Raw genomic sequence first — 14,355 nt, 5'->3', positions numbered from 1 at the left:
GTTAGAGCATGCAAACTAGTTAATGCCCATGAATTATCTCTAAATGTGACTTGTGATTATGCTAAATACTATCATTCTTTATTTCATGTATTGTTCATTAAACTACTCTCTCATTTGAGCTTTAAAAGTAGAGACTGACTAAGAAAATTAAATTATTAATGGGGGTATAAATGAGAAAATGCATTCTCTCTCTCTTTGCCAAGCTTAAATATTCCAGAGTTCTAAGAGTCCCCAGTGAGGGGAGTCATCATTCCTTTTAGCTCACCATTAGTTTAGTGACAGAAGTGTCAGCACAGTGGACACAATGTACTAATTCGCTCATAATTAACTACAGTAATCTGATTGAGTGCTAAAACCTCAAACACACACCTATCCACACTTACACGCAACTCAACTCACTAAACCTATCATGTTCCATAAGCTATATGAAGCTCTGGGATAAGGTTGTACCTAGGACAGGTCCAGTCACTCATGAGCTTACATTTTGCCATGGAATTATTGTTATTCCAAACAATAAATACAGAAAAGTGGGTTGAGGATCCCCAGGGAGAACCAGAGGCCTCAGCAGGAAGATCTGGGAGCACAGACAGGGAGCACTCACCTAGTATATGGGATCAGGACAGGTTACCCTGAGAAGTGAAATGTAGACAGACATGTGAACAATGACCAATTGCCAGCTGGGCCAAACTGGTGTGTGCCAAGGGAGCAATGAGGAGGCGCTGAGTTCTGGTGTACTGGAGGAGCTAAAAAAGGGCTCAAATGAAGGAGGGCGGTGCGAGCTCACAGTTACCCTGGAGAGGTAGTCAGAGGCCAGAAGAATACAACCTAAACTAGAGCTAATGAGCAAATTAAAAACCAATCAAAAGTTACTGGAGAAGTAGGCTGAGGTTTCTGAGATCTCTTCCCTCCGTGGGTGAAGGAAGGACTCAGAAGAGTCAGCAAACCTGGTTTGGCAGATGTTCTCATTGATTGCTTTTAGGGGAAATTTCTACATTGTTTCTAACTCGCTTGAAGATTTTTGCAAAACTCATAGTGTCCTGAAGTTCAAACTATGAAATTGATAAAAATTTGTGTTTGCCAGTTACTAAAATGAAAAGATACATTCAAGTTCATGCCACAACATTTCTTTAACAAGAGATTGGCCATTATTTAAGCTTTAGCTTATTTGTGACTTGAGTGGAAAGATCTTACGTTAGTTATCGCATTTCAAATGACTGCCAGTTTCCACTGAGCCATTCAGCATTTGCATCTTCTTCTTGTAATACTGCTGGCCATTGGCCTTGTAGCCACAGTGGAACAGGCTGTCCTTCCATGTACTGTGTAGGTGCCAAAACAGGCTTCGTGCTGACTTCCAGACTTCAAAGGATGTCACTGAAATAGAGTTTGATGTGTAACTATAAAGTTTCTCACTGGAACCTTTTTCCGATACTTCCCTGTGAATGTGCATTGTGGTTATATGATTCCAGCAGCCCTTCTGGGAAGTATTTTAGTGGTGAATGTGTCAGCGCTGGGAAAGCGAAGCAGTCTTCTATGCATGTGAAATGATTTTAAGTTGAATTGCCCATGCCTGCTGGTCCCCTGATCTGTGTTTTTCAGAAAGCAGCTCCAAGTTCCTTTAAATAGAAGTTTTCTTAGGTTTTTTCCCCATAATATTTTAATATTCATATTTGGAACCTACAACAATTTTTGGCTAGTGGGTCTTGGATGCAGGAAGAGCAGTTACCACTACGAATTAATGTAGCTCAAAGCAAATTATTAGAATATTGATGTTTGGGTTTTAGAGTGAAGTTTTTAAAAGTTAAATGTACTTCTTTACTTGATTATCTAACATACGGTATTTCTGAATGTTTTACAAGATTTTTTATAGTTGATGATCTAAAACACCTTTCTTTTGTAAGCTCCTGGAAGGCAAAAATGCTGTCTTTTAAAAATCTAATCAGCACCCTCTAAGCCAAGTTAGTACTTAATAGATGTTTTCTGGATGATTTTAGAATAAGAAAGAATTAGATGAAAAATAATTGAAAAGGTGATTTGTGACAATTTTAAGAATTATGCATTTTTTTTAACTCACTGGCTACCCGTGGAAGCTATCTGAAAGAGATTATTTACCTCTATAGTTTGTTTCCAGTGTGAAGTACATGAAATGGGGTGACCGCCTCGTGTCTTGCATGGTTACCAACCTTCCTCTTCTATGCTACACAAGCCTTCACCTTGCCCTGTTACTTTTAGCTTTTTCCTTCCCTTTAGATAGAAAATTAGATAATGTTTCTGAAATCACGTATCTTCGAAGTGCATTTAAGTTTCTATGATGGATAACAGCAATTGAGAAAGCTGTCATAAATCCCACTAGGGAAAAAGAAAAATTAAGAGGAAACAAAGTTTCAGCGTATGTCCCTCCATAATGTTTAGATATGTTGATCCTCATAAGGAATTCCAAATAAAACCAATCCGAGAATGAAAAGTGAAATAAGTTATTTCTTCCAGGTAGAAAAATCTTTCAGATGACAACAGGAAGAGTGTGTGAAGTTTTCATGTTGTGTATAGTGCGTAATCCGTCTTCTAGAAAGAGCATACTCCTTCAGGGACCAGGTTAAGCTGTAAAAAGAGGAAAGAGATGAAAGCAAGGTTCTACAGTCTGTCAACAGAATGAGAGAAAGCTGGCAGGGAAGTTAGTTTTCAAATAAGACTAGCCATGGTACTTCCCAAAGTACTCAATTATTTTTAACTTTATTAAACTCTTAACCCGTGGCAATGCACTGAGAGTTAAATAAATCAGTATATTCTCAGATGATTTGACAACGAGTGCCTGCAGCCTTCTCTGGAAGTCCTGTTACAGACACGCAGGATCATAGACATTGTTACCGTTCGGTCAGAAATGAATAGCACAGTGACTTTCCTTCCTAGGAGGGCAAGGATAAACAGGAGGAGTGAATCGCATCCCCAGGAAGGTCTTTCCTTCAGGAACCGGAGAAACCCTAGGAGCCAAGTTACTGTCGCCGATATGACTTAGGGATCTCCATCAACTATGCTTATCTGTGCCATGAGGAAGAAATATTTCATGAGACCTGGGCTTTCATGCTCAGGGAATTCATGTTCCTGTTAGTTGGGACTGGGAAAGTGGCCAAGAACTCAGTTGTTCCTTTTCAACATGTCCCCAACAACCTAGATGCTAAGGTAAGTGATATGTCTAATAGACAAGAAACTCTTGTTGTAAATCAGTTCTCAGTTTTCGGTGAAGTTTTGGGGTACAGAGTAAGTTTTCACTATTAGAAAGTGATATTTAGGCTAAAGAATTTTCCTGGATGTATATTTAATTGGCTATGCATTGTTGGCGGTGTTTTCCCAAGTATCACTACCCAGAATGACCCTTGGGCTTAGAGATGTGTTTGAAATCATCTGAGTGGGCCACTGAATGTTGAACCAAACCTAGACATCAAAACAAAATAAAAAACAAAACCAAAAAGCCACAGAAACAGTGGAAATTTCGATGATGAAACATTTTCTGGTTTTTGCCTAGAAGGTGGTTCAGAAATTTTCTGGGATCAATTCTTCAGTCCTTGCTGTATTAGCTGCAGCTAACTTTCATAGGGTACTCAGAGAAGTCTTTTTCTGGATCAAATTTAAGTATTGACTTTGTGATGGATCGTTAGAGAGTAAATTAATTAAATATAATTAGGCATGTAAACTGGCTGGAGAAGTAAAATCAGATACCATGTGATAGCTAAATACTCAAATTTAAAAATTGTCTTCCAGTTTGGATTTCCATTTTATGGAGTTAACGTGGATAATCGAGAAGCGACATTGTCTTTGCCTCCAAGTGGGCTTCAGCCTGGAGTGAGTTGCGTGACTTCACTGCCAGGTTTATTCATGGCTGGAGAAGGGGTCATTTCAGTCTTGTCTGAAAGAGGGATTGCTTCGTTCTCCTCTAGCTTCACGAAGTAGGGGCTCTTTGGTCCATGAAGAGATGACAGTTGGGCTGAATACCATAGAAAAATTGTTTTCTTTAAATATGGTTCTTTGAGATGTCAAGGTATGCTCCTGTTGAGAAGACTTAGCCAGAGAAAATATCAGTGGAGTAAGCCATCTTTTTATTTAAAAGGATGATGGTTTAATTTTGGTCAGGCACACAGTGCTATGTTAATGTTAATATGTATTACTGGAGGTGAAGAAATAAAGGGATTTGTCAACCTACAAAAACAGAAACTAGTTTAAGAGGCAAAGGGTATATTTGGGACCAGACAATTGCCATCAGGGAGCACAGGTCCAGGTAGAAACCCAGTGAGTGTCCTGCTTAGAGGAGAGGGGCTCAGGGTTTTTATGGGAAAAAGGAGGAAGCTGAGGTAAGATATTTTTAGAAGAGGTGATTGGCGCTGACAAGTTCAGTACTCTTGGCTCTACCCGATTGGTTACTGATTCTGTCTTCAGGTAGAAAGTCCATAAGCATCAGTCTTTGTGATTAGGATGTCTGTTTTCCTGCTGACTTCTCCGATAATTGCTACTAACACAATTGTGATTTTGGCCCAGTCGAAAGGTTTGGCCCAGTCTGGTTTAGGACACAAGGCAGTTTCTCTGGAAAGGCAGCTCTGACTACATTTTAAAATGACTCCACTAAAGTAACTTTTGACAAGTTCAATAAGAACCTCCAGATATGTTCATATAACCAATGGGTTATGTGCAATATCCCACTTATCACATCACCTCCGGTCCTTCAGGGTTTATTTGGCCCCGAGTTGGGTCTGTGGGACTCATTGCTTATCTCCTTCTCAGCAGGAGCAAATGCTGTCTTCTGTGTGTCAGTTGTGTATCAGCTTTTATGCAACCATATCTCCATGTTGTCATTTCTTTATCTGGTGGGGCATTAACAGTCACTGTGTCTCTGGGTTCATCCTTTGAGGAAGATTAGGGCACCGCACAGAGGGGGAGGGATGAGAGACCTTGAAGTGCTTCCCCACTGTGTCGTTCATCAGAACATCATGAAAGTCACAGCAGCCACGTGACTCTCAGAGTGGGTAACCCGTTAGTCTAACATACTCAGAACCCTGTGTCTATTGAAGGTGTTTCTATGAACCCTGTACTCCAGCTTATTGCAAGAAGCCATGCACTTTTCAAACAATTAAGCAAAAATCTAATTTTAATTAAATTAAAAGTGAAAAAGTTAAAACAAGACATTTTGGGGATTTGAGGAGAACATGTGGTGAAATAAAAGTACCAATAAGATGCTATAGCCACAAAAAGATAGAGAAGCACGACCCCACATAGATTTCAGGAATATCCTCCACACAGTCGAGCTCCCATAAACTCTGCCAGGTCTGAGTCTGCTTTCTCTTTGTCACTAGACCTTCAAGTTGGTGTGTGACCTTAAGTAAACCACTTCACCTTTTAGTGCCTTGTCTTCTTGAGAGCCATCTTTTCATTCTTTCAATTTAAAGTAAAAATGCAATTCACTATAGTGCATGTAAACATATTTTATGAATAGATTTTTATGGCATCATTGCCGTGGAACATTCAAATTTGAAACCAGGGAATGTAAGCACACATCTGTTGAGTATTTCTCTGTCTATGGTGTATATATAAGCCCTTTATATACACAATTTGTTTAATCTCTAGGACCCTTCAGTAAGCCGTACATTATGATGTCCATTTTACAGATGAGAAAATTGAGACTTGCTGGGTGTTGCAACGCCAATTGGTGCTGCAATTCAAACCCAGGTCTGGGTATCTCTGAAATCTGTCTTCTTTCCCCTATTTGCTGCTGTCTCCTAAAGTTGAGCCAAAAAGGAAAGTTGAGCCAATTATTGAGTTTTTTAGCTTACAACTTTAGTCTCTAACTTAAAGGCTGCTTAATGTAGTATTTTAAATGTTTTGTTTAAAGATCAGCTTGGAAATCTATTTAAAGAATGTTTAACTTTCAAGAATTTGAACTTAGATTGAGCCTACCTACTTTGAGGATTAAATTCGCTTTTTACAAAGTCTATAATTGTGTTTCTGTGAAAAAAAAAAGCCATCAGAAAAGGCATTGTTAGACCATTTTGATATTCTCAAGAGCCTATAAGTGTAAATGCACCAAAACATGTGGATTACATTTCCCTCAAGTTGCACTGTTTTCACACATTAACAGAAAAGGAGTTTGAAAGAGGAAAAAGAAATATTTGGGATGTAAATGCAGATTTCAATCATCAAAAGACTAAGGAAGTTAAGTTGCCACCTCAACCTATTTGGATTTCTCAACTTTCCAGTGGTCTTCCCATGGCCCTGGTGCTGTGTGGGCAAAGCTGCTCTTGCTCACGTGGCGGGGGGACTGATTTTGTTTTAAAGTTAGAGCCCAAATCCCTTTGAACAACATTAACTAAACTGCAAATAATGTTGTGTTGGTGTAAAAAAGTGAAGATGGTTTTTTTTTTTTAAGTGAGTGCTTGATACTATGACCAGAGTAAGAATTTAAAAATTAATTAGCGACAAATTCTGTATGATTCCATTTATATGAGGTACCTAGAGTAGTCAAAGTCATAGAGACAGAGAGTTGAAGGATGGTAGCCCGGGGCTCGGGGAGAAAGGAATGGGGAATTAGTGTTTGATGGGTACAGAGTCTCAGTTGGGGAAGATGCAAAAGCTCTGGAGATGGGCAGTAGTGATGGTTGGACAACAATGTGAATGTACTTAATGTCACAGAACTGTACGTTTAAAAAAGGTTAAAATGATAAATTTTGTGTTATATATATTTTACCACAATAAAAATATGATTACTAAAAAAAAACTAGTTAACTTCTATGTTGTTTTCCTGTGTACATATGGTATATATGTGCGGTGTGCATACAAAACCTGAGTAAAGAGCACGTCGGCTTAATCAGCGAGACCTGAGCGCAGAACCTGGCTCTGGAATTTACAGCTGGAGACGACAGATGCCTTCCTATTCTGTCTCAGTGGCATGTGTCCTATCTATAATGCAAGGATCAAAATTCACTGTGACTTACAATAATTAAATAATAACGTATCAAGTGCTCAGCACATAGGAGTAACTGGACGTACTTTGTAGATAATTTATAAACTCGACTATATCTACAGTAGCAATGACTTGTGGGGGCAAATAAAACTAGCCACATTATTACTTATTTTTCAAACATTAAAAATTGAAATAATCATGCATGTTTCTCTAAGAAATACAGTAAAACAAATCATTCTTTTGTTTAACAAACATTTATCTAGTGTCTCCTCTGTGCCAAGTGCTGGCTGACAAAGAACTCAGTCTAATGGAGCATTTGACAGTGACCAATCAAATGAGCTGCAGTGGGGACAGGGAGACCCTGGGACTGTCGCTGGCTGATATGTGTGTTAGGCCAAACCAGCCCCTTTATCTGCCTTCGAAGTAGGGGCTCTTGGATAAGTATGTTGTGCATAAAGTCAGTGGAGACCATGCAGTGTGAAGGCATCCTCCAAAAACAGCATTGTCTCTGAGAGATCATGCAGGTGAAAACAATAATTCAGAGATCACAGATGAGAAGGTAACAGTTTGTTAAGGGGAAATTGGAGAAGGACCGTGATACAGTGCAGCATCGCCAAAATATACTCCGCAGATCCTACAGTTTCTGGAAGTCCTAATAGTTGTCCCACCAAGAAATGACTCTGTGGTCAAAGAACTTTGGGAAACCTGCATTAAACAGAGGTCAATGAATTTTCTTCACCTTGACATATCTCAGAACCATGAACATTCTAAGACGCGTTTGGGTCTCTGAGAGGGAGACCCTGAGTGCTGTGTTTCCTTAAGTTATTTGACAGTGGAAACATTTTTCCCCCAGAGCTCTTATTAAGATCCCACGGAAAAGTGTTTTGTGGGTCACTCACTGGGAGCATGTGTCCCTTGGAGTTGGATGGGACAGGGTGTAATGGTCATTTACTGGAGAAATTGCCTAGTTTACACTAACAAAGGGAGAGGAAGCCAAGCAAGAAAACTGCCCATCCTCTGAGGGTTAGAATTTTCTCTTTTTTCTTAGCTCAAGCGAGCAAGGGTCCTGAGGCATATTAGAAAGGGTTATTATTTTTCTATGAGGGTCGAACACCCACAAACACTGGACAGGAGAGGGTTAGCCAGGAGCATGGCCACGGGGGTGTCTGGGGGTCCGAGAGGCTGAAGTGGCAGTGGTGGGGTGCTTTCACTCCAAGCTGGCTCAGCCCCACCAGTGAGAGCCTCGTTCGACAATGAAAGGCACTAATAATGGAAATGAATTGAGGGCAACACCGAAGTGCAGATCAGGAATAGCTCACATGGTGATGCTCTTGCACTAGAAGCAAAAACTATCCTGGGATCTAAAGGAATCACTTAAGAAGAAAACACTTGCTCTTCATTGAGCCTCGGTAAAGCTGCATTAGGAGAATTCTGCACAATTGTTCATACTGTAGCTAGAAAATGGGGCTGATTAAGTGGAAGGAAATTTTTTTAAATGTGACAAAGATGATGAGGTGATTAAGGGGTAGGATTTAAGTAGCAAGATGTGGAGAATTTAAGATGTATGACTGAGTAGCGATGACAGTAGGTTATATGATAGCCGCCTATAAATACCCAATTAATTGCCTAATGTGGCAAATGAGAAGAAACAGGCTTTAAGCACCAAAAGGGAAACTTGAATTGAAGTCTATTAAGGAAGCAGTTTTTACCAGTAAGGGTGACTTGACTACCATCGAATGGGAAGTCACTTGAGTTATTTGGTTAAAGACTCGGGGTGATACATTGTTTTTCTTATAACATCCTGGTGCCATCAAATTTTTTTTCTTTAAAAAGGACGCAAACATTTTCATGTTTCTTAGGAGCAAAAATTGAAGACTAGAGAAAAATCATTAATTTGCTACAGAGTATTGTGAGCTGGTAAAATCACTTAGGGTTGCTTACAACTCTAGACATGTTTTTTCTTAAGCTGAATTACAGTAATAGCCTTGGTGGTAAGAATCATAATAAATCTATGCATTATGTTACACTGTGTGTGGAGATACACCCTGTGAATGTAAAGCATCATAAGGATAGTTACTATAGGGATCACCCGATACAACTAGCTAACAGTGCACGTGATTATGCATGAAGTGTCTTACATATATAGCCTCTAATCATCATATCAACATTCTGAGGGAGACATTAGTATTCCCATTTTACAGATGAGCAAACTGAGCCTCAGAAAAATTAAATAATGTGACCAAGGTCACGCAAGCAGTAAGTTGCAGACCCAGAATTTGCATTCGGCTCTGATTTACTCGAAAAATCTGTGCTCTTTTATTGCGATGCTATGCTGCCTCCTGAAGGCATTTTTGAATCATCGCTTTTATAAACTTTAGAGGCCAAAGGCTTAGTATATAAGAAGCACTCCTGAGGGTGAAATGGTTTGCGTGTGTTTGAGAGTGGCTGGTCACAAGAGTGTTACCCCCACTTAACCCAGATAATGCTGTGGCACGGCTTCAGCAAACAGCTTGCCTGGGGTTGCTCAGGGAGTGAATGAGGCAGGACAGAGAAAAAGGGCAGTTGGCTCCAGCTCCCTGAGCATTCAGAGCTGGTGCATGGAGGAGCTCTGTCCGATCTCGCAAACAGCTTCCAGATTTGATTATAACTTCTCTTTGTGGTCTTAGAAGCTTTCTGTTATTTCTTCCCTTGCTTCATGAAGTTCAGATCTATTTTCACATAAACAGAAATGATTCCTCTTTTCTGAGCGCTTCATTGTTGGTGGCATTGTGGAATGTCCCAGGAAGGGGGAAATGGGGCCAATTTTAAAGGAGAAATTCCTCTTTGGCTTGCGTGTTTATGTGAAAATGCCAAAGCCACCAGCTGTTACAATAGCAGGCCTCTGGTAAAGCCCTCTTTCCCAACTGTCCTACAGCGTACATACAGCAGGGGGAGGTAATTGCAGTCGACTTGATTAGAAGATGAAAAAAAAAATTCCCCCAAAAGTGTCATCCAGCAGTCATGCATTTTACAGGAAATTTGGGAAATGTGCCCTTTGCTATACTTTTTGTTTCAGTTAGAAGTTCCCATATTACAAGCATGGAAATGACAACTCAAATTCTAACCATTCTCTATTAAATACTTTACTTCAGCTTACCACTGAGGAGTGTTCTCCTTGAGTAGAGAGAATTGTAGATTGAAAAAAATTAATTTCACATTCCTATTTATAGGACATTTGAGACAAACAGCCCATCAGTGTTACTGTGACCTCATCCGCCTTGTTTAACCATCAGGACTGACTGCTTATGTCATTTACATTCGTGGAACGCATTTCAAATCTAAAGAATTCAGTTCCATAGCAGGACCTTAGCAGAGATGATATATATCATCTTCTTTGGCTATCTTTATAATGCTCTCTTCTTTTCTTTAAAAAAAAGTATAAACGGTATATTAGTACTGATGGAAAAACCAGATCCTAAAGGAAGGTAAAAAAATATATGTTACTTAAACAATTCTTCTGAAATCACTCAAGAGAGTGGTGTGGAATAGACTCTAAGAACAAAACGATATAATCCTGAAGATTATATTTTTTAAATGGAGTTTGAGTGGAGCTGTTTTCTGTATTGAACTGGTACAGCGTCTTCCCTGTGGACACTCCCAATAGAGGTGACACCAGTCCTAGTTCCTCCGTCTGCCCCCTGGTGTCCAAGGTGAGCTGTCAGTTTCCTGGACATGAGCAAGATTTCAGTGGGACTCATGCCCAGCTCTCCAAAGCAGGCCTCAGGTTGGAGCAACGTGCCCTTTCTGGGGAGAGAGCTTCTCCCCGGTGGTGCTGGAAGCTCATCTTTCTCTATTCTTCCAATTTTAGAGGTTCCTTATGTTTTTGGTCGCTCAAGTTAGAATCAGAATGGCGCTGCAGTGTTTCTGAGTCTCCTTTGCCCATGTATAGCCATAGGGCCCCTAAGTCCTCAGAAAGTTCAGTGACAGCTTACTCCATATTTGGCATTTTAGATCCAGCAATAGTTTTTATTAGTTAACTTCCCTTCATTTGCAGTAACTTACACACAATTTTCTTTCTGGCTTATTTTTCTACCTCTCTAATTGTGAAATTTTCCAGTAAGACCAAAAAAAAAGAGCTGTCATTTAAACACTTTTGGTCTTAAATCAAATTAAAATTATAGGAACTCCAAAGCAGAGGTTGCCATTTCAGTTGGAATAACAAGATATTCTCCATGGAACTGGATTCTGATTAAAAAACACAACAAAACAGAAACAAACGTCACTTGAAGATGCTTCTTGGGCTCGTTGCCATCAGTCATCCTGGATCTTCCTCCTGGGATCCGGGGAGCCCCATACAGATGCTGGCAGGGCCACACCATTTTAAAAAAGCCGTGCGTTTCCCCTGAAATCAACCATAACCAACTTACATTTGGGCCTCCATATCGTCTATTCCAATACTTGATCCAAAAGAAAAATTAACTGTTTAGAATCAGAGGTTTCCAAACCAATACAAAAAGCAAACTTGACTCCTTCTTGTCATTTGTTTCCTTTGTTTTTATTTAAAAGGGCATAGGAAGAAAAAACAAAGAAGATTAAAGGAAGGCAAATAAAGGGGGAAACTGCAATTTATGAGTGCAAAAAATCGAAGGAATACACATATTTGAACAGTTTCTGAGTTGGTCTCAATCTTTCTCTCCAGGCAACCTGTGCGCCTTCTCTTCTATGCAGGGAAATCCTCTGACCACACGGCTCTTCCTGTGCTTTTCCTGAGTATCAAGCATCACCCTCTAAGTTTTCAGCCATGTATTTTCTTTGGACGGCTCCTCTTTACTCTTATTAAATACTCACATATAAGAAAGGAAATGTCAACATTTAACCTTTGGTGTGAGGTGGGAAAAGGAAAAAGTTTATTTCACAGTGTTCTTCTATTTAAACACAATGGAACTCTGTTACAATGTAACTTTTTATTCTTACATTCCAATATAACGTGGTTGAAACTATGACACCCCCCCCAAAAGAGTGAAGAAAAAGCAATGCATGTTATCCATTCAAATCCTGGTGTCAATCCTGGTGTTACAACAAAATTCAACATTCTATCCTTATAAATGGGCACTATGCCTGTTGAGTCTTTTCTCTCTCATAGATAAATTCTTACAAATTTCAGCATTAATGTATTATAGTTTTCCAGTAAAAAAGGTAAATCTCAATATGTTCGTGATAATTAAGCCCTTGAAACAAATATTTTTTTCCCTATGACACTTTATTAGGGTAAATATAGACAACTCCTGGATAATTTGAAAATCAACCAGCTTTAGACTTTAGCAGATAGACATATTTTAGTATAAGCAGCCTCATTCTGTTCTCCTGGCCTATATTTGCAATTTGAGGTGTATGTGTTTTTACTTGGCATATTTAAATGCTGTGTCAAACATTTTACTTATTATATAAGTCTTAGTTATTGCTATTATCATATCTGTGACATCCACTTTGCATCATGAGAAATTTAGCGACGTTGGATGAAGGCAATGGATTGGACATAGTAGTGTAGGTGTGAAAACTGGAGTTCATACTTAAGGAGACCATATTATAATGATGATGATTATATAACTGCAATATCTCTACATCTAATGCAAGAAATGTTTGACTATGTATTGTCTAGCTTATTTACTTGGTTTGTGCTTTTGAAAATGTTGTGGTGACTTAAGACCTTTAAGTCTGTATTTTGCAAAGAAAGAGAAATGTTTACCTAAACCACAATAGTAAAAGCAAATACACCAGTAGGGATCAACCTCCTAATTTTTTTCTTTTTAATAATATAGGTGGTCTCTTCATAGAATTTTCTAATAAAAAGTATAATATTAATTCCTGTACTTGAAAAAAAAAACCCTCCTTGTGTACTTCCATACACAAAAGGTATGCCTATAGAATGTAAATCATGTGATATTAAAAAAAACTGGTATTCCTAAGGCTTAGGTCTCCAAACATTATCTTAATGGGGCATTTTTCAAAATGCCATTCATTCAAAGGATCTCTCATGGGATGCCTGGGTCTTATGTCAAACCACAGAGGAGAGTGGCAGGGTTGGTCATGCTAGCAGGACAGAACAGCCCAATGATGTGAGAACTGGGAACTGGACAGGGACCCTGGTGTGGGTCAGAGGGATGGCACACCCACCTCTGGGTCTCCCCTCCTGCTTATGTGCAGTGAAAAGAACGCTAACCCACCAGGTGGGGCTTGATAACTGGTAAATATGGTGTCATAGAGATGGCAAGGTGCCCTGACAGGCAGTGACAAAACACATAAGCAGAGATCGTATGTTCAAGGAACCTCACAGAATCCTAGCAAATAGCATGCAGTGGACCTCAGGTAAATTCTTGTGCTTGGCCAGAGATCTGGTATTTGGGAGCAGAAGTCAAGTCCTAGTAAAAGAAAGACAAAGGCAAGAGCAAGATGGACTCACTGACTTTCCCATATCCTGGAAGAACAAGGCTGCCAGAATGGTTTTAGGGGCAGAACTGAGCCCCAGGGAAGAAGGCAGAACCCACTTTTCAAAACTTGAGCAAAAGGCAAGAATTGATTTTGCGGCAAAGTCAAGCAAGTGCCTGGGCCTGCAGCACAGAGAGAGGACCGGACCAGCTCCGCGTCTTCTAAGCACAGTCCCGAGTCCCGGGCTCTGAAGAAGTCAGGGAGGAGTATCAAGGGGCAGAAAGCGACGCAGAGCATCTCCCAGAGAATGTTTCCAGCTCAAGTCTGTTCAGCAGGTAAGAGTCCAAGGCAGTGGGCTTCAAGCTGCTTAATGACCTATTTCTCAGAACTTTCCACAGCTTCAGCGGAAGAGGCAGTAACTGCTCCTGGAGGGGTCATGGCAGTCAGTCTGTAGGAAATCGAGACTGTTTCTCATGCCCTGGACAACTTCCCAGGAGTTTCTGGGGTCCTTGATGGCCCTTCGGACTCTCGATCTCTATGAAGGACATCAGGGTGACGTTTCAACTTCCCAAGGCCACCTTGGGAGTCACCTTTTGACCAGGGAGCAAAACCATCCAGGAGTTTAGTTTGTTGAGACAGCTAGATGCCAACAACCAACATGTTTTAAAGAGCCCGCGGACCCACCTTATCTTTCCATCACCGTGTCTAGGAAGCAGGTATGTTCAACATGACCAAGACCATGTGATGCTTTTTAAAAGATTATTTGCTATCAAGACCATGCTGAGTGCTTAAAAACTGGGCCACAAATTAGTTCATTTACTTTCAAATAATGTTGCGTTTGCCATATTGTAATCTGCGTGCTTTCATGTTATGGTTGATGCTGCTGGTGACACATTCATACTACATCTAATATATTTATGCCATTCCTTTTTCTATGGAAACACCTAATCAGGCATCCAAACAGACATCCAGCACCCTGCCCTGTCAGACTACTGCACAGCATAATTTCT

The 14,355-nt window shown here is 40.0% G+C and overlaps 1 protein-coding gene across 13 annotated transcripts in view; it reads left to right on the top strand.

Moving 5' to 3' along the window:
• Positions 1-14,355, top strand: part of SUGCT (succinyl-CoA:glutarate-CoA transferase) — a 747,747-nt gene that overhangs the window by 581,798 nt on the left and 151,594 nt on the right. Inside the window, exon 14 of one of the 13 annotated variants that reach the window (XM_070504517.1) lies at positions 2,905-3,430. The exons of the other annotated variants lie outside the window; for them this stretch is intronic. Coding sequence (XP_070360618.1) covers positions 2,905-2,918 — 14 coding nt within the window. The 3' untranslated portion in view covers positions 2,919-3,430. Of the gene's footprint in view, positions 1-2,904; positions 3,431-14,355 lie in introns of those variants that run through there. 13 annotated transcript variants of the gene reach the window in all.

Source organism: Equus asinus, chromosome 1, assembly GCF_041296235.1.
Source record: "Equus asinus isolate D_3611 breed Donkey chromosome 1, EquAss-T2T_v2, whole genome shotgun sequence".
NCBI lineage: Eukaryota > Metazoa > Chordata > Mammalia > Perissodactyla > Equidae > Equus > Equus asinus.
Note: the sequence above shows the minus strand (reverse complement) of the source record. Positions and strands in the feature narration are given on the sequence as shown.